At 40.2% G+C, this 15571-nt stretch overlaps 1 protein-coding gene across 3 annotated transcripts in view; it reads right to left on the reverse strand.

Annotated features, from left to right (window-relative positions):
- The window catches only part of ACVR1 (activin A receptor type 1), a 141075-nt gene that overhangs the window by 51782 nt on the left and 73722 nt on the right, over positions 1-15571 (reverse strand). For all 3 annotated transcript variants that reach the window (XM_056110144.1, XM_056110142.1, XM_056110143.1), the window contains one exon: positions 1612-1685. In XM_056110144.1, coding sequence (XP_055966119.1) covers positions 1612-1678 — 67 coding nt within the window. In that variant the 5' untranslated portion in view covers positions 1679-1685. The remainder of the gene's footprint in view (positions 1-1611; positions 1686-15571) is intronic.

Raw genomic sequence — 15571 nt, forward strand, 5'->3', positions numbered from 1 at the left:
CTCCATTGTCAGACTTGATGTTACTGTTTTTGGCATATTGAATACGCCACGGGGAGCTTGCCAGGCTCTTCCATGCGGGCGGGATATTCTCAGTAATTTGCCGGGCTCTCTGAGAAGGACGAAGGAATCAAACACAGATTGGCCGCGTGCAAGGCAAAATGCCCTACGTGCTGGGCTATTGCTCCAGTCCAACCGACAAAATGTATTAAAATATAATCTATGACTTTTTTGTTGTACTCCAACAATATTCCCTGGTTTCACTGAAGCACAATTAGGAATGCGTCATAACCATTCAATAAACCTCAAGCATGGGTCGACTCCCCTTTTTTTGTTTTGGGCCATTCCTGGCAGTGTTTAGGATTACTCAGGGGACCATGCAGTGCCAAGATGGAACCCACAGATCCAGTATGGAACTCAGCCCTTTTGAATTCTGAAACTTGATCATTTTTTGTTTAGCACTAGACACCCTATGAGAACGAACAAAGATGTTCGGTTATGTGGCCTATTGTTTACCTTTTGGTTAAGTATTTTGTAATTAACATTTGCTTTATGACTGATGTTGAATGCATCAGAATGTACTCAATTACAATGAAGGGGCTCTTGATGGGGGTTTTTCCCTCCCAGTTCCTAATAAATATGCAGAAACAAAGCATCTTTTCATAGAATAGGCTACTGACAGTTCACAAGAATTTGACTCACAGAGAGAAGACAGGACTAAAGCAACCACGGGTGTGATTAGAGCACTTCAGTGGCAGCACACCCTGGAGAGTCTGTCTTTTAAAAAGCACATACATATTACATATTACAACTTAAAAACGATGTGGTCTTTTTCCATATTTAAAAGTATCTGAATGGGGGTGGGATACGGATAGTAACTTGTGAAGATCTTTTCCATTTTAGCCACACTAACTGGTTTCGCTACGCATCTTCACTGTGGCATTAAGAGGGCATTTGTGGAATTCTCTGGGAGGCTAAAAGGCTTAAACCAGAAAAAAAAAGGCATGGTTGCTCATAAAGCTCCTTTCCTTGTTTTTATCCCCCATTCTTCCTCTATTTCCCCTTCACTGTACATAATGCATTTCCAACACCAATCCTTTTCTAGTCTTCTTCTTCTACAAGGACTATATCAAATGTCCACCCAGGAAATCAAATGAAATCCAAGGTAGTCTTTAATATCAGAAGAAACTAATGCTATACCTAGGGAAGGACATGGAGTCTCAAAGAACTATGATAAATTAATGTACATGGTTCATTATACATCTGTCCAAACCTCCAGAATGCACAGCACTGAGTCAACAGTAACATACAAGCTGTGGGTCATAATGTACCAATATAAGTGTATTCAGTTTTACTGAAGTGGGGGATGTTTTTTATTCTAGTGGGGGGATGCTGATAATGGGGATGACTATGCATATGTGGGAACAACAGTTATCATCATATCTCCCTCTCAATTCTGTTGCAAATCTAAAGAACTGCTTTTAAAGGTGAAGTTTAAATTTAAAAAAGGAGAAGAGCAGGAGTTTTAAATTGAAAATAACTAAGATGCAACTAGTTTTAAAGTCAAACAATATATAATATAATAATCCTACACTAAGTAACAGAGCTACTTACCTTCCATACTAGGGGAAGGGAAAGTAATCATCATTAACACAGGAAGAATCATCACTCCATCTACCATTGTACAACTGTGGAAAGAAAACAGACATAAGTTTTAAAAAAACTAACAGCAGAAAGACAAATTAAATTTAGCAAACCATTTTCAAACTGCCATTCAAGACCTTTCCTCCAAATCTCTCTCACATATGCTGCCTTATTTCTTAGTACATTTAAACATGCACCCTTTACACAAATCTAAATAATCACCTTAAGAAGTCATCGGATTTATCTTCTACAGGTAGCCACTCTAAGATGAATTTCTCTCCCTGAAATCTACCCTCTTACAAAAAAATGAAGAAAGACATGAAAAATTCTCAGCTTTAAGACTACGCATTCCTAAAGGATTTGGGGTTTGAATTTTCTTATCTGATCAAATGCAAAATTGGCAGTAAATTTAAAACTCTGAGACATTTGAATAGTCTGTTTTAACATGATGCAAAAGATTGCTTGACTGAATTATTAAAGCCAAATTACTATATTTGAGGCTATTCCTTTAAAAGTATTGGAGGTAAAACAAACTACTTCATCATATAGCCTAAAAAGGGCAAGGCAGGGTCTGACATGGAAATGAATGCTTACATTAGTCTCAAATTCAACAAAGAATAGCCATAACTAAGACAGAAAGAAATTGGTAAGTCTGTAATATATAATTATAACCAAATAAGATACCTGACATAAAATTTGAATTGCTATTATCACAAAACTACATTAGCAGGAACTCAATTTTCTCAAGCTAAGTACTGTGAAAAGTAACTTTTCATGCGCACGGGTTCTATAAAATTTAGGAATATAATACACATTTGAGTCTACCAATGTTTCACAAGATAAAAGGAGTGTTTTTATTTTTAATTAGACCTTTGACTAGTTGTGATTTTCTGGATGGTAAAAGAGAAAGATGGAAAAATTCTTTAATAAATCGGTTATTATACTAACTTGCTCAAACAGCTTTAAAACAAAAGCAAATAAGCCCGTTATTAACTTAGGTATGAAGATGAGAACATGTTCTCATCTATGTTCTTAAAATCAAATTTTTGAGTCATTTGATTACCTAGTCCATACCTCCCAAACTGATCTTACCACCACTCATTTGTATTTCAAATGAAATGCCTTCTCTAAATATTAGGTGAGAAAAGGAGGGTACAAAAGACTTGGAAAATATTTTCTTAAAAGCCTGTGAAACTCTGGTGAGACCCTTTCATTGTGGATGTCTTGTTACAGTAATAATCATTAAGAGTTCTGTGTTCACATAGGAGTTTTCTCTAGCAAGATCTTATTTGTGACATACAAGTGCTTCATCAGTATCCTGAAGGCACTCCCAACTAGATACCCACTCCTCCATCAGCCCCTTGTCTTTGTGCCTTTGAACATGCCTACACAGTGGCTCCCCCTTCCTCCAAATGCCCTCTTTTTTACCTGAGTCCCTCCTGCTGTGTTTCAAGATCTAGTTCAAAAGGCAGGTGTGAAGCTAAATAACCATCCTCATCTGTAGTGATTCCAACCCCCTAGTACTGGTCCAATTCCTGTTACCTATCTCAGTCTCTAAGAGCATTCCTCTTGTTTCTTAAAATGGTACACATTCAAAGGTCATGCAAGATAGATCACTAAAGTGGGAGATGCCAGTACAAATTCTTGATCTTTTTAAAAAAATGTTTTAATTAATAGAACAATACATATAATGAGCCATCACTCTCAAAAGAAACTGTCTTTTAGAAAGAGTGGAAGGAACATAATAGAAAAAGACAGATACGTTTTATTATGAGTACAGCATATACTACAATTTTGAGGGTTACATTACACTGACTAGTTATAATGGAACCAAGCCCTTCCCAACATTAAAGTACTCTAAAACCAATAAACTCCAGACTTTATCAATGAAAGCATTAGAGAAAAGTAAAAAAGCAATGAAGCAAACAACTATATTCCTAGTGATTCATTGTTAATCCCTATATTAGAGAAGCACAATTAACATCCAGTTCACAAACTAAAATTTTTTTCAATATTTGAAAAATTAATAGTATAGCAGGTAAGGAAATAGCACAATCATGCACAACTGACATGGGTTCATCCCCAGTGTCATATATGGTCCCCTGAGCACTGCCAGGAGTGATCCCTGAATACTGCTGGGTATGACGCCCCGGGAAAAAAAAAAACCTTCCCCATCCCCAAAAAAAGAATTTGCATCCGCCATACCATCAAGAGTAAACATCTAAAATGCCTTTGAATCAATACTTTAAATTTTTCACTCTTAATCTTTTAAATTCCTATTTCTATATGCTTATATAAACTTTTAATCGACATACATATTGAAGATGTAAGCTCAAAAAAAAACCTTTAATTGATAGTAAATATCATCAAAAGCCTCTGAAAACCACTAGAACATCCTCAGTCTTGCCTCTGAATTCCCAGTTTTTCCTTTATTTATAACTTTTTGATCACCTACTGTGTACTAGACACTAGAAATGTAAGGGGGTACAAATATACTATCATGGTCCTTATGATGATGTGACCACAATGCCTCTACACCTCAGTTCTTCCCACTGATCTCTTGCCATTAACTTCTCTCACACTCCAACCAGCCATCCGCAATCTTTCCTGTCTTAGACAACACAAGACTGCCCTTTTCCAAAGTCCAGTCCAGCATGTTCCTATGCATAAATTATCTAAGCCCTTATATGCCCTCATTACATTCTCACATCCCACTCTGTTCATTTTCATCCCCCAAATTTATCTGTAGCACCGTCCTTCCGTTGTTCATCAATTTGCTCAAGCAAATCGTAACGTTTCCATTGTGAGACTTGTGTTATTGTGTTTGGCTTATCGAATACATCACTAGTAGCTTGCCAGGTTTTGCCGTGTGGGCAAGATACTCTATGTAGCTTGGCGGGCTCTCCAAGAGGGGCGGAGGAACCGAACCTGGCTCTGCCAGTCCGGCTGCATGCAAGGCAAACACCCTACACCGCTGTGCTATTATAATTAATAATTACATATTCATATGTATCTGTGCTTTTGATCATCGTTTTCCATACTCAACTGCAAACTATGTGATGGCAAAATCTCCTTTGTTCAATTCACTACTAACAGAGACAAGTTGGGTGTACATTTGATATTTGCTGAATTAGAACTTTCCCCTAAATTAGCGAGCTCAATTTGTTTAAATTCTAACCAAGTAGCATTTTCCGTCTGTCCCTCCACACACAAGCTCATACAGCAGGTTGCCAAACAATGCCAGTTTTTCAGCATCATTTGTGTTATAATATTAATAAGAAAGAAAGAATCTCAGGGACAGGATGTGACTTCTGTGTGGTGGAGCAAAAACTGTGCATGACCCTGGGTTCCATACAAAACAAAGACAAGAATCCCAGCCAGGAATGAAATGTTATTCAGGATCTGCTTTTTGTTACATGTCATCCTGCTTAAATTCTCAGTTTCACCAACCTACTGATGACATTAAGTGGGGACTTTAATGTACATACCTGAAAAGGAATGACAGAATGAAGACATTTGTCATCTCTGTAACTTTAATCTCCAGAATTTCAGGCGATAATAAAAGTGAGCAGTTAACAAGCTTTGGGCTTCATAATTAAGAATCCTTTCACTATTAAAAAAAACAGTCTAAAAGACAATCACCACTGGCATTTTTTTCCTGTCACAAAGCCAACAAATATGCATGCCCCAAAATACCTTTTAACAGACTATTATTGCAAAAGCTAAATTAAAATAATAATTTATGATCATAAATAGGGGGAAAATGAGTTATAAATTCAATCCCCAAATATATCTGCCAAAATTCTTTGGGAAAAAAAGGTGTCATTTACTGACTGTCATGTTTTCAATTGTCTAGAGCAGTTTTTCAACGGGGGTGGAAGGAGAGGGGTACACCAAGACATTTTAAAGGAGCCACAGGTGAAAATCACATAAAGGGGGAATGGGTGTGTGCACCCCTTTGCATCTGTCCCTCTACTGGCTAACTTCACTCACACCCACAGAGTAGGAGAAAATATAGCATGAGACTAAGGGGGCAACCCCTAGGACAGAGGTTCCACAGAAAGGAAATGAGGTCGAAGGAGACCACAGTAGGAAAAAGGTTAAGAAACACTGATCAAAAGAACTTCTGTTGAGCAATTATTTCAGCAAGTTTTCTTTTATGGGGTAATTTTTTTCCCTATGAGGTTTTCCAACTGCTTTATAGGTCTTAGATATTAACCCTTTAAGTCAGATGAGTGGTAATAATCTTCTCCTGGCTTGTGGGTGAGTGAAGTTAGCCAGCATCAGACGCAAAACTGCAGAATAATCTCTCATATGTTATGAAGAAACACAGTAAGGGAATAATAAATGGCTAAAAGCTCTAAATAGAGCCTTGAGCTTATCAAGGTGATAGGGACATGGAAACACAGAGACAGTGGTAGAGGGGCGTACAGACACTCTGGAGGGAATGGTAATTATATGATTTTTTTTAATGCAATGTCATCCCTAAGAGGAAGGGGGGGATTAGGACATAGAAAAGAGAACATTAGAATAAATTTATGGTTATATTTTAGTTATTCCAAGCCGCTCTCTTCCTCCTGCACAACTCAGGTGCCAGGTCATTCATCATGTTGACTTCTCGACCTAGGTACACATAATTGTTGAATTAGGAGATGTTCATTCCATTGAGAATGAATGGAACATCAGGAATGAGAGACCATTTCTCATAAACATTGTCTTCGTGAGATTCAGCTGTAGGCCGACCTTTCCACACTCACGGTCAAAGTCGGCTATTATTTGTGCCACTTGGCTAATGTTTGGTGTTATTAGAATGATGGCATCAGTGAAGTGGAGGTGGTGTAGTTGCCGACCATCTATCTTCACTACCATTCCTTCCCATTCCAGTCATCGCACGATGTTCTCGAGGGTGGCACTGAAGAGTTTCAGTGAAATGGTATCACCCTGCCGAACCCCTCTCTTGACATGGATGATCACTTCCTTGTAGAATGGTGAGATCCTGGTAGTGAATCCGTAATACAGCTCACAGAGGATCCTGATGTATTGAGTCTGAATTCCCTGTTTGGCTAGGACTTCGATGACCGCTTCCGTCTCAACAGAATCAAAAGCCTTCTTTAAATCAATGAACATTAGACAGAGCGGCATCTTGAACTCCCGAGAAACCTCAATGAGCTTGGTTATTGTGTGGATATGGTCGATCATGCTGAATCCTTTTCGGAACCCCACTTGCTTGCATGGTTGTCCTTCATCTAGTGTTCTGCGAATCCTACTCAGGATGACTCGAGTGAACAGCTTGTAGACGCAGACAACAGGCAGATCAGGCGACAGATGCCAATGTAGTAGATGTCTCCCTTCTTGTACAGTCCTGCTGGTTTTCCATTGGGACAGAACCTTGCATTCAGACAGGTAGTGTGTGAAGAGCCGAGCCAGTGTATTGATGAGTACTGACAGCAGGTTCTTCAGGTGTTTGCATCTGACCTTGTGTGGGCTGGGTGCTGTTCGCTTCTTCACTGACGAAATGGCGTGTCGGATTTCAGAAGGGAGAACACTGGGAACGACATATCCATCCTGCGGAATTTGGTATGTGGGTAGGTGGACGTGGCTATCAATGAGAATGGAGTAGAAGTCATGAATAATCTTCTCCATTACCCTTCTGGAAGACGTGATACATCCATAAGGATGTCAGAGGGCAGTCATCTTGGTCTTGTAGTTGGCGAAGGACAGGTAGGTGTTATGAATGCTTTTCCCAGCTTCTGCCACATCGGCCAGCACTGCTGCTCTTCTCTCTTTGAGGTCTTCCTTGATAGCTTCTCTGCATTGCTTTGAGAGCTCAGACATTAGCTTGTGGTTGCCTGAGGCTTGCACTAAGCCATGTTGACGAATGAGCTCGAGAGTTTTCGAAGACAAGCATCTTTTTGTGGATATCTCCTTTGGCTTTCCTCGCACAATCATGGAGGTGCTGAGCCAGTCTATCATGTTCTTCATCAGTGTGGTCAACGACGGCATCTTCCCATGTTACCATTATAGTGCCAAAGAACTTCCAGTTGGTGGTCGTTCTGGGAGTTCTCTTCTTAAACTTTGTAACCCTTTCTCCCCGCTCTGTGAAGTAGAATTTTGCACAAAGGAGACGGTAGTCTGATCCCATTTGGAATTTTGGGACAACAGTGACATTGGTCAGGCAAAACCGTTGATTGAATATGACGTGGTCAATTTCATTGTGGAACCATCCATTGGGAGACTCCCATATCCAACATTTAGATTCGGCCTACTGGAACTGTGAGTTACCACGGATGGTATTCAAGAGCGTGGAAAGAGGACAAAGAACCTCCAGCTCTGAGCACATCTCTTCGATTCCACTGTTCTTCCTGCATTAATATATGCCTCAGAGACCTGGTCCCTACGAAAACAGGAGGAGAACGCTATTCGGGTCTCCCAAAGAGGAACTGAAAGAGCTATGCTTAGAGTATCACACTTCACTCATGTGAGAGAAAGAATCCAGAGTTCCGACCTCCCTCTACGATAGAGAATAAGGTATACTGTCTCATTTTCCAAAGCGTTGAAAATCAGATGGACTGGACACATAATGAGATTTGGAGACGACCACTGGACTAGAGCCGTTATTGAGTAGATTCCATGGGACGTCAAAAGATCACAAGGAGTGATTCAATAAATAAAAAAATCAAAAAAAAAATCAAAAAAAAAAAAAGATCACAAGGCCGCCCACCTATGAGATGGTCAGACTTCTTCGTCAAGACCCTGAATAATCGGTTTGAGACTCTTCATGTTTCTGGAGCAAACAGACACCACTGGGCTACACTAGCACACGACAGGACCAAATGGAGATGTTACAAGGCTCCTGCTCGAGGAATCGATCAGTAACAAGATGTCAAGTGATCAAGTGATCAATTTAGTTATTAAAAAAAGAAAAATCAAAATGCTAAATTTCTAATTTGAACACCCAAGAATCTATTTGGAATTTTAAAATACATTTGAAAAATGTCTTTACAAGTCTATCTTCAGGGGCTCGAGCAATAGTACAGAGGGTAGGGTATTTGCCTTGCATGCGGCCAACCTGGTTTAATTCCCAGCATCCCATATGGCCCCTGGAGCACTGCCAAGGGTAATTCCTGAGTGTAAAGCCAGCAGTAACTCCTGTGCATCATCGGGTGTGACCCAAAAAGCAAAAAAAAAAAAAAAAAAAAAAAAAAAAGGAAAAGTCTATCTTCAACTTCTCTGTTCTGAAGTATAGGAGTTTCAGATAAACTGGGGGACAGAGACAAGGGGGAACTGTGTTGAAATGAGAACAGTCATCATTCAAAAGTGCACAGATGCTTTCCTTTAATGACTTTCAAACATTTTGGGTCACTGATGATTTTCATCCTTGGGGCTTGGGGATTTGGTGGCTTAGAGCACACTGCCTCGCACGCCTATGGCTGTGAGTTCCATAGACCTAAGAGAAGGAAGGAAATAGTACGGATGAAAAAGAAACGAAAGTGGAGGGTCCTAGGTACTTCAGTGGTCATGGTGTGCAGTAACACTGTACATCAATACCATAAACAAACACAACTGTAACTCTAGTCCCTATAGTCTCATATTAAACATTAAAGAAAACAACTGAGTTCGACCTCTGGTGCTGCCATGTACACAGCACACACCACTAAGGGCTCTGCTGTTCTCTGCTCTCTCTGGCAGCCATGGTGTCTGAGATTCCCAGCATGGGAAGTGATTTCTGGCCTGCAGAATAAATGTGCAAGCATCAAAACTAAAGGACGTAAACCCTGAAGAACAACTAAAAGATATATGAGTACCACAGCTATTACGTGGAAAGCAGGGTATGAGAATAGCACTACCACTCACAGTGAACACCTATACATGTATTGGCAGAACTTACTGATACTTGAATTTGCTGGCATCCCCCAAAGTACACCACAACTAAAGGTGTGAACGTCTAACAATCATACATACACGGGTTCCTGGTCACAAAAATATAATAATAAGAATAAAGGAAAGATAAGAATACTTAAAGGGCCAGACAGATAGTACAGTGGACAGGGTGCTTGCCTTGAACAAAGCTGATGAGAGTTTGATCTCCAGCACTGTCTATGGTTCCTTGACCTTCACCTCAGGGTGATCCATAAGCACAAAGCCAGGAGTAAATCCCGAGCACAGTCAAGTATGGCCCAATAACCCAAGAACCTTTCAAAAAAAGAGAGTATTTTCATATTCTTGGAATTATTGAGGACCCTAAGGAGTTTATCTATGTAGATTATATCTATCAACATTTATTAAAAATTAACATGAGGGATTTCTTAAATAGTTTTTCTTTTTCAATATGAATTTATTTTAAAGAACTATGATAGAACCATGTTAGAAAAAGTGGTGGGGGCCAGAGTGATACGACAGTACAGTGGTTAGGGCATCTGCCGTGCATGCAGCTGACCTGGGTTCGAACCCCGGTATCCCTTATGGTCCCCTGAGCACCTCCAGGAATCATTCCTGAGACAGGAGTAACCACTGAGCAGCATCAGGTGTAGGAAAGAACGAAAGGAAGGAAGGAAGGGAGGGAGGGAGGGAGGGAGGGAGGGAGGGAGGAAGGAAGGAAGGAAGGAAGGAAGGAAGGAAGGAAGGAAGGAAGGAAGGATGGTAGAGTGGTGTTGTTTTTGAAGGGTTCTGTTTGGGGGCCACATCTGGCAGTGCACAATGTACCTATGTGGTACTGGGAATCAAAACAGGATCGGCTGTGTGCAAAGCAATATATATAGAGAGAGAGAGAGTGGATATACCTTATCCACTATATTACCTCTCCAGGTTGTTTTGATTTTTTTGCAAATCTCCCTTGGTTTGGCTTGGTAGAAGCTAATTGGTATCTGATACTGTATTCGGTATGTTATGACAAGCATATGCAGAAAACCCAGCCTTATACATATATGTCGCTGGAAGAAGGACCTTGCAGAACACCTGTGTCACTGTCACTGTCCTCCCGCTGTTCATCAATTTGCTCGAGTGGGCCCAGTAACGTCTCCATCGTGAGACTTGTTGTTACTGTGTTTGGCATATCAAACACATCACGGGTAGCTTGCCAGGCTTTGCCATGTGGGTGAGATACTCTCCGTAGCTTGCCGGGCTCTACAAGAGGGGCGGAGGAATCGAACTCGGGTCGGCTATGTTGGCTACATGCAAGGCAAACACCCTACCCGCTGTGTTATCACTCCAGCCCAGAATACCTGTGAAAGTGTTAGAATTTAGAGAATTTTGGACCTCACAGCAGAGAACCACTGCCTTCCTCCTTCAACAATCTGTCCTTCCACCATACCAGACACCAGATGGTACCAGATATTTTAGGTGGAGCATTTTTACCTGATGCCTAACAAAAATGTTACTCTTCCCAGGTTTACTAACATCAAGAAGTCAGTAAGTCAAAGAAAAAAGCATTAGATTTCATTTCAATGTAGGACTTGCATTTGATAGGCTGTTATATTTTACATACTAAGTTTCTTTTTTTTAATGAGACATAAACCTGTGATAAGGAGGTACTTTAACTACTCCTCTACTGTAGGTTCAACAAAATGCTTATATGATGTGCTATGGTCAAATCCTTGATAATCAAAGGCCAATGGGAATGATAGGATATTAAGCGAAGGGTTCAGAGCATTATTTTTGTATGAACTACCTACCTTTTGCTCTCACTCTGATAGCTGAAACTTCAGACATAAGAAAAATAACTATTCCAAATAAGAATAGGTATCTGACCTCCTAACTACAACATTCTTTTAACTATGGCACCCTGTTTAAATCACATTCAATGTCCAAGGCCTACCCTCCTGGAAAAAACATTCACTTGGTATTTAACTTAAAAAAAAAAAAGATAGCACCAAGGCACACTGGAACCAATTTCTAAATCCCAGGACACTTTTCAAACTCCATTTATAGACCAAACTGATATTCACTGAAGTAGCTAGCGTTTAGATCAATTCCTAACATGTGTGGGCTTGAGACCAAGTTTGGCACTTCTTTTGCTCATCACAATTTTATAGTTGGATAAAGTCACACCTATACTGTAATATATTACCCCCAACCCACCCACCCCCAAAATTCCGAAGCATTTTGATATTAGCTATGCAATTCATATTTAGCAATGTAGTTGATAATCTATTATAAGAATTCAGGATACTTCTAAATTCCAGTTTTATCAAAGCTTATATTTCATTATCCATGATACTGAGGATGAAGGGAAAGTTGAAAAATGAACACTAAAATGCCTTCCCATTGCTACAATATGTTCATTTGTCTGGCCTGGTGGCCTACATTCCTTTGGTTTATCCATTTGTTCAACACATAATTTACTGCCCAGGTCACTACCTACTCATTCAACAGGCACTTGCTTGAGACTATAATCATTTCAACTCCTAACATCCTCCAAGTTAGCACGAATTTTGAAAGACGGGATGTACATTCACTATCACTATTATAAATGACCTTTCCACCATCCACATAAACTCACTTGGTTTCCATGGGTTGAGGGTCAATGCAGCAACTTCCATGAAACAAGAAAAGCATTTATTTCACATCAACAGAAGCTCTGTAGCACTGTCCTCCCATTGTTCATCGATTTGCTCGAGTGGGCATCAGTAATGTCTCCATTGTGAGACTTGTCATTACTGTTTTTGATATATCGAATACGCCCCAGGGAGTTTGCCAGGCTCTGCCTTGTGGGTGGGATACTCTATGTAGTTTGCCCGGCTCTCCAAGAGGGACAGAGCAATCGAACCCAGGTTGGCCACGTGCAAAGCAAACGCCCTACCCTCTGTTCTATCACTCTAGCCCATCACTCCAGTAGAAAATTTAAAAAAAAAAAAAAGAGGAAGAGGAATAATTCTGCTTTCTCTGTGTGTCTGTCAGCATTACGCTGATATCACCCTAACAATAGTGACAAGTATTAATCAACCAGGTATCTTGCTTAGGGATCATATGCAGTATCTCATTCAATTTCTCTCCCACAAACACTCTAAACTAGTGATATTAACCTCCTAAGAAAATGGGGGGATAAAGTAACTTGTTCAAGGGCACAAGACAAAATCACCTGACTGGAGTCCACTCTCCCAATCTTCATTAAATTAGACACCCATGGCATAACAATCTGCTTTTGTCATCTTTAACTTTTTCCTAGTTCTCTACATATTCTGAACTTGAACCATCCTTATTTTCCTCTTAGAAAAAAGCTTTTATTCATAGGTATGTGGGAAACCTTTCAATCATGCTGTCTTTCTATATCTCTCACCATAAAATAAAATTGCATATGTTCTCAGATCATTTCTCTCATGCCCCATCCCCACTTTTTCCTTCTCTTATAACTCATACTTCAAAATAAAGACAGAAAATAGTGTAGGTCCATCAAAAAGAAGAAGAAGAACCAGTACTGGCACAGATGCAGGAAGAAATGTACTCTCATTCATTGCTGGTGGGAATACTGACTGGTCCATCCTTTCTGGAAAACAATATGGACACTCCTCAAAAAAATAGAAATTAAGCTTCCATCTGACCCAGCAATACCACTTCCAGGAATATATCCTAGGGATGCAATAAAGCACAGTAAAATGACATCTGCAATTTTATGTTTATTGCAGCACTGTTCACAATAGCCAGAATCTGCAAACAACCTGAGTGCTCAAGAACAGACAACTGGTTAAACAAAGTATGGTACATCTACACAATGGAATACTATGCAGCGTTAGAAGTGCTGAAGTCATCAAATTTGTTTATAAGTGAGTGGACATGGAGAGTATCCTGCTAAGTAAAATGAGCTAGAAAGAGAGGGACAGACATAGAATGACTGCTTTCATCTGTGGAATATAAAATCACATCATATGAGACTAACTCCCAAGAATAGTAGAGACAAGGGCCAGGAGGATCACACAATGGTTTGGAAGCCTGCCTCATGTGCTGGGAGAGAAGACAGTTGGGATGGAGAAGGGACCACTAAGTCAATGATGGTTGGAGGGATGGCTCTGGATGGGAAATGTGTGCTGAAAGCAGACTAAGACCAAACATGATGGCATCTCAGTATCTGTATTGCAGATCACGATGCCGCAAAGTAGAGAGAGTAAGAAGGAAGGTAACTGCCACAGAGGCAGGGGTGGGATTGGGTGGGGGTGGCAGGAGGAATATTGGGGACATTTTTATGAAAAATGAACACTGGTGGAGGGATGGGTATTTGATCACTGCATGGCTAAAACTCTATCATGCAAGTTTTGTAACTGTATCTCATGGTAATTCAATTAAAAGGGAAAAAAAAGAAATTGGTGTAAGTCAGCCACATTATGGGATAAGGTTTGGCCCAGAAAGACAAAATCTAGATATACAATTTGAGAGAAGTATATATACAACAGCTATCTCCAAACGGAACAAAAATTCATCACATGACAACAGTTATGTATCTCCTATGCTTGTACGCTTGCTAGACAGAGGTAACCCAAGAACAACTTGCTCCAAAACTATCTGCCTGGCCTTGCAGAGAGGCAAAAAGGCAGTTATATCAGAAGGAAGGAAGGCAGAGAAGAAGGGAGAAAAGGAGGGGAGAAGGGAGGGAGGGAGGGAGGGAGGGAGGAGAAAGAGGAGGAAGGAAAAGAAAGAGAAAAGAAAAAGGAAAAGCTAAAGCAAAGTTATACTATAAAAATTAAGTTATGGTCTTTCCTCCAATTCACAAATGACCTGTTAAATATATTTTTAACACCACACTTTGTCTGAACTGGCAACCCCCAAGTTGCCAGGGTTTGGTTTTATATAGACTTCACTGCTGCTGGAAGGTTTCTGGTGGTGTTTCACTTTCAGAATATTAGAATGCAATTTGATCTTTCATGATAAATGAATACAAATAGTTCTTGGACCAGTCCTACAGAACTGAAACCCAGTCCCTGGATCCACTCATCTTGGAGTTAGAGGAAATACAGGTTATTTCAGCAAAGAGTTACCACCACCAACAATCTAGCTGTGACAGATGGACCCAGGCAGAATATGGTGTGAAAAAGTAAAGAAGGAGAAGTACCATTCGTAAATGATGGGAGTAAGAGGTGTGGAGAAAAAGCTTTATTTTTAAAAAATTTACATGAATGACTTAAGTAAGGCGACTCTGTAAGAACAAAAGAATCTCCAGTAAATTCAGCTTAATTGTATACATCATGAAATCGACTTACACCCCTAAAAGAAATACAAACAATAAAAATAAGCTAAGCTTCTGCCATTCCAATATTCTGATCAACCAACCCCTGCCCTCACCCACATACCTTAATTATATGTACAGACTTTTTATTTCAACACTTGACTACATAAAAAATGCCCTCCTTTCCTACTTCATTTCCTTTGTATCAAATAGCCATGGCTGGGGCTGGAGCGATAGCACAGCAGATAGGGTGTTTGCCTTGCGCGCAGCCAACCCAGGTTCGATTCCCAGCATCCCAGGTGGTCCCACCCAAGTACCACCAGTAGTAATTCCGGAGTGCATGAACCAGGAGTAACCCCTGTGCATTGCCTTGTGTGACCCAAAAAGAAAAAAAAATAGCCATGGCTTCCCTGCTTTATTCAGTTGATAGGACCCCATAACTTCCCACCTGTTTTGTTCCATTCTCTCAGGCACCTGAGCATTAAATAATCTTCCCCCTCCACTTTACAGAGAGGGCATTGAAACAACTGCTTTACCTATTAGTAAGATCCACGCTATTCCCCCTACCCTCTTCCACACATTTAACTATCTTCAAATCTATTTTTAAAAATCATACTTCCTTTCTCAAAACTTTGCATTAGATGGTGTCTCGTTTTCAAGACTGCCTGAAGTTGTCCCTTAGACCTATAAGCACAGGCCTTTTGAAACCTTCCTCCCTAGCCATGGTTTCGTTTCCGGTACCTACTACCTAACTCAACTGTCCCAGATCTAAAGTTA

This window comes from Sorex fumeus, unplaced genomic scaffold (genome assembly GCF_029834395.1).
Source record: "Sorex fumeus unplaced genomic scaffold, SorFum_2.1 ptg000009l, whole genome shotgun sequence".
Lineage (NCBI taxonomy): Eukaryota > Metazoa > Chordata > Mammalia > Eulipotyphla > Soricidae > Sorex > Sorex fumeus.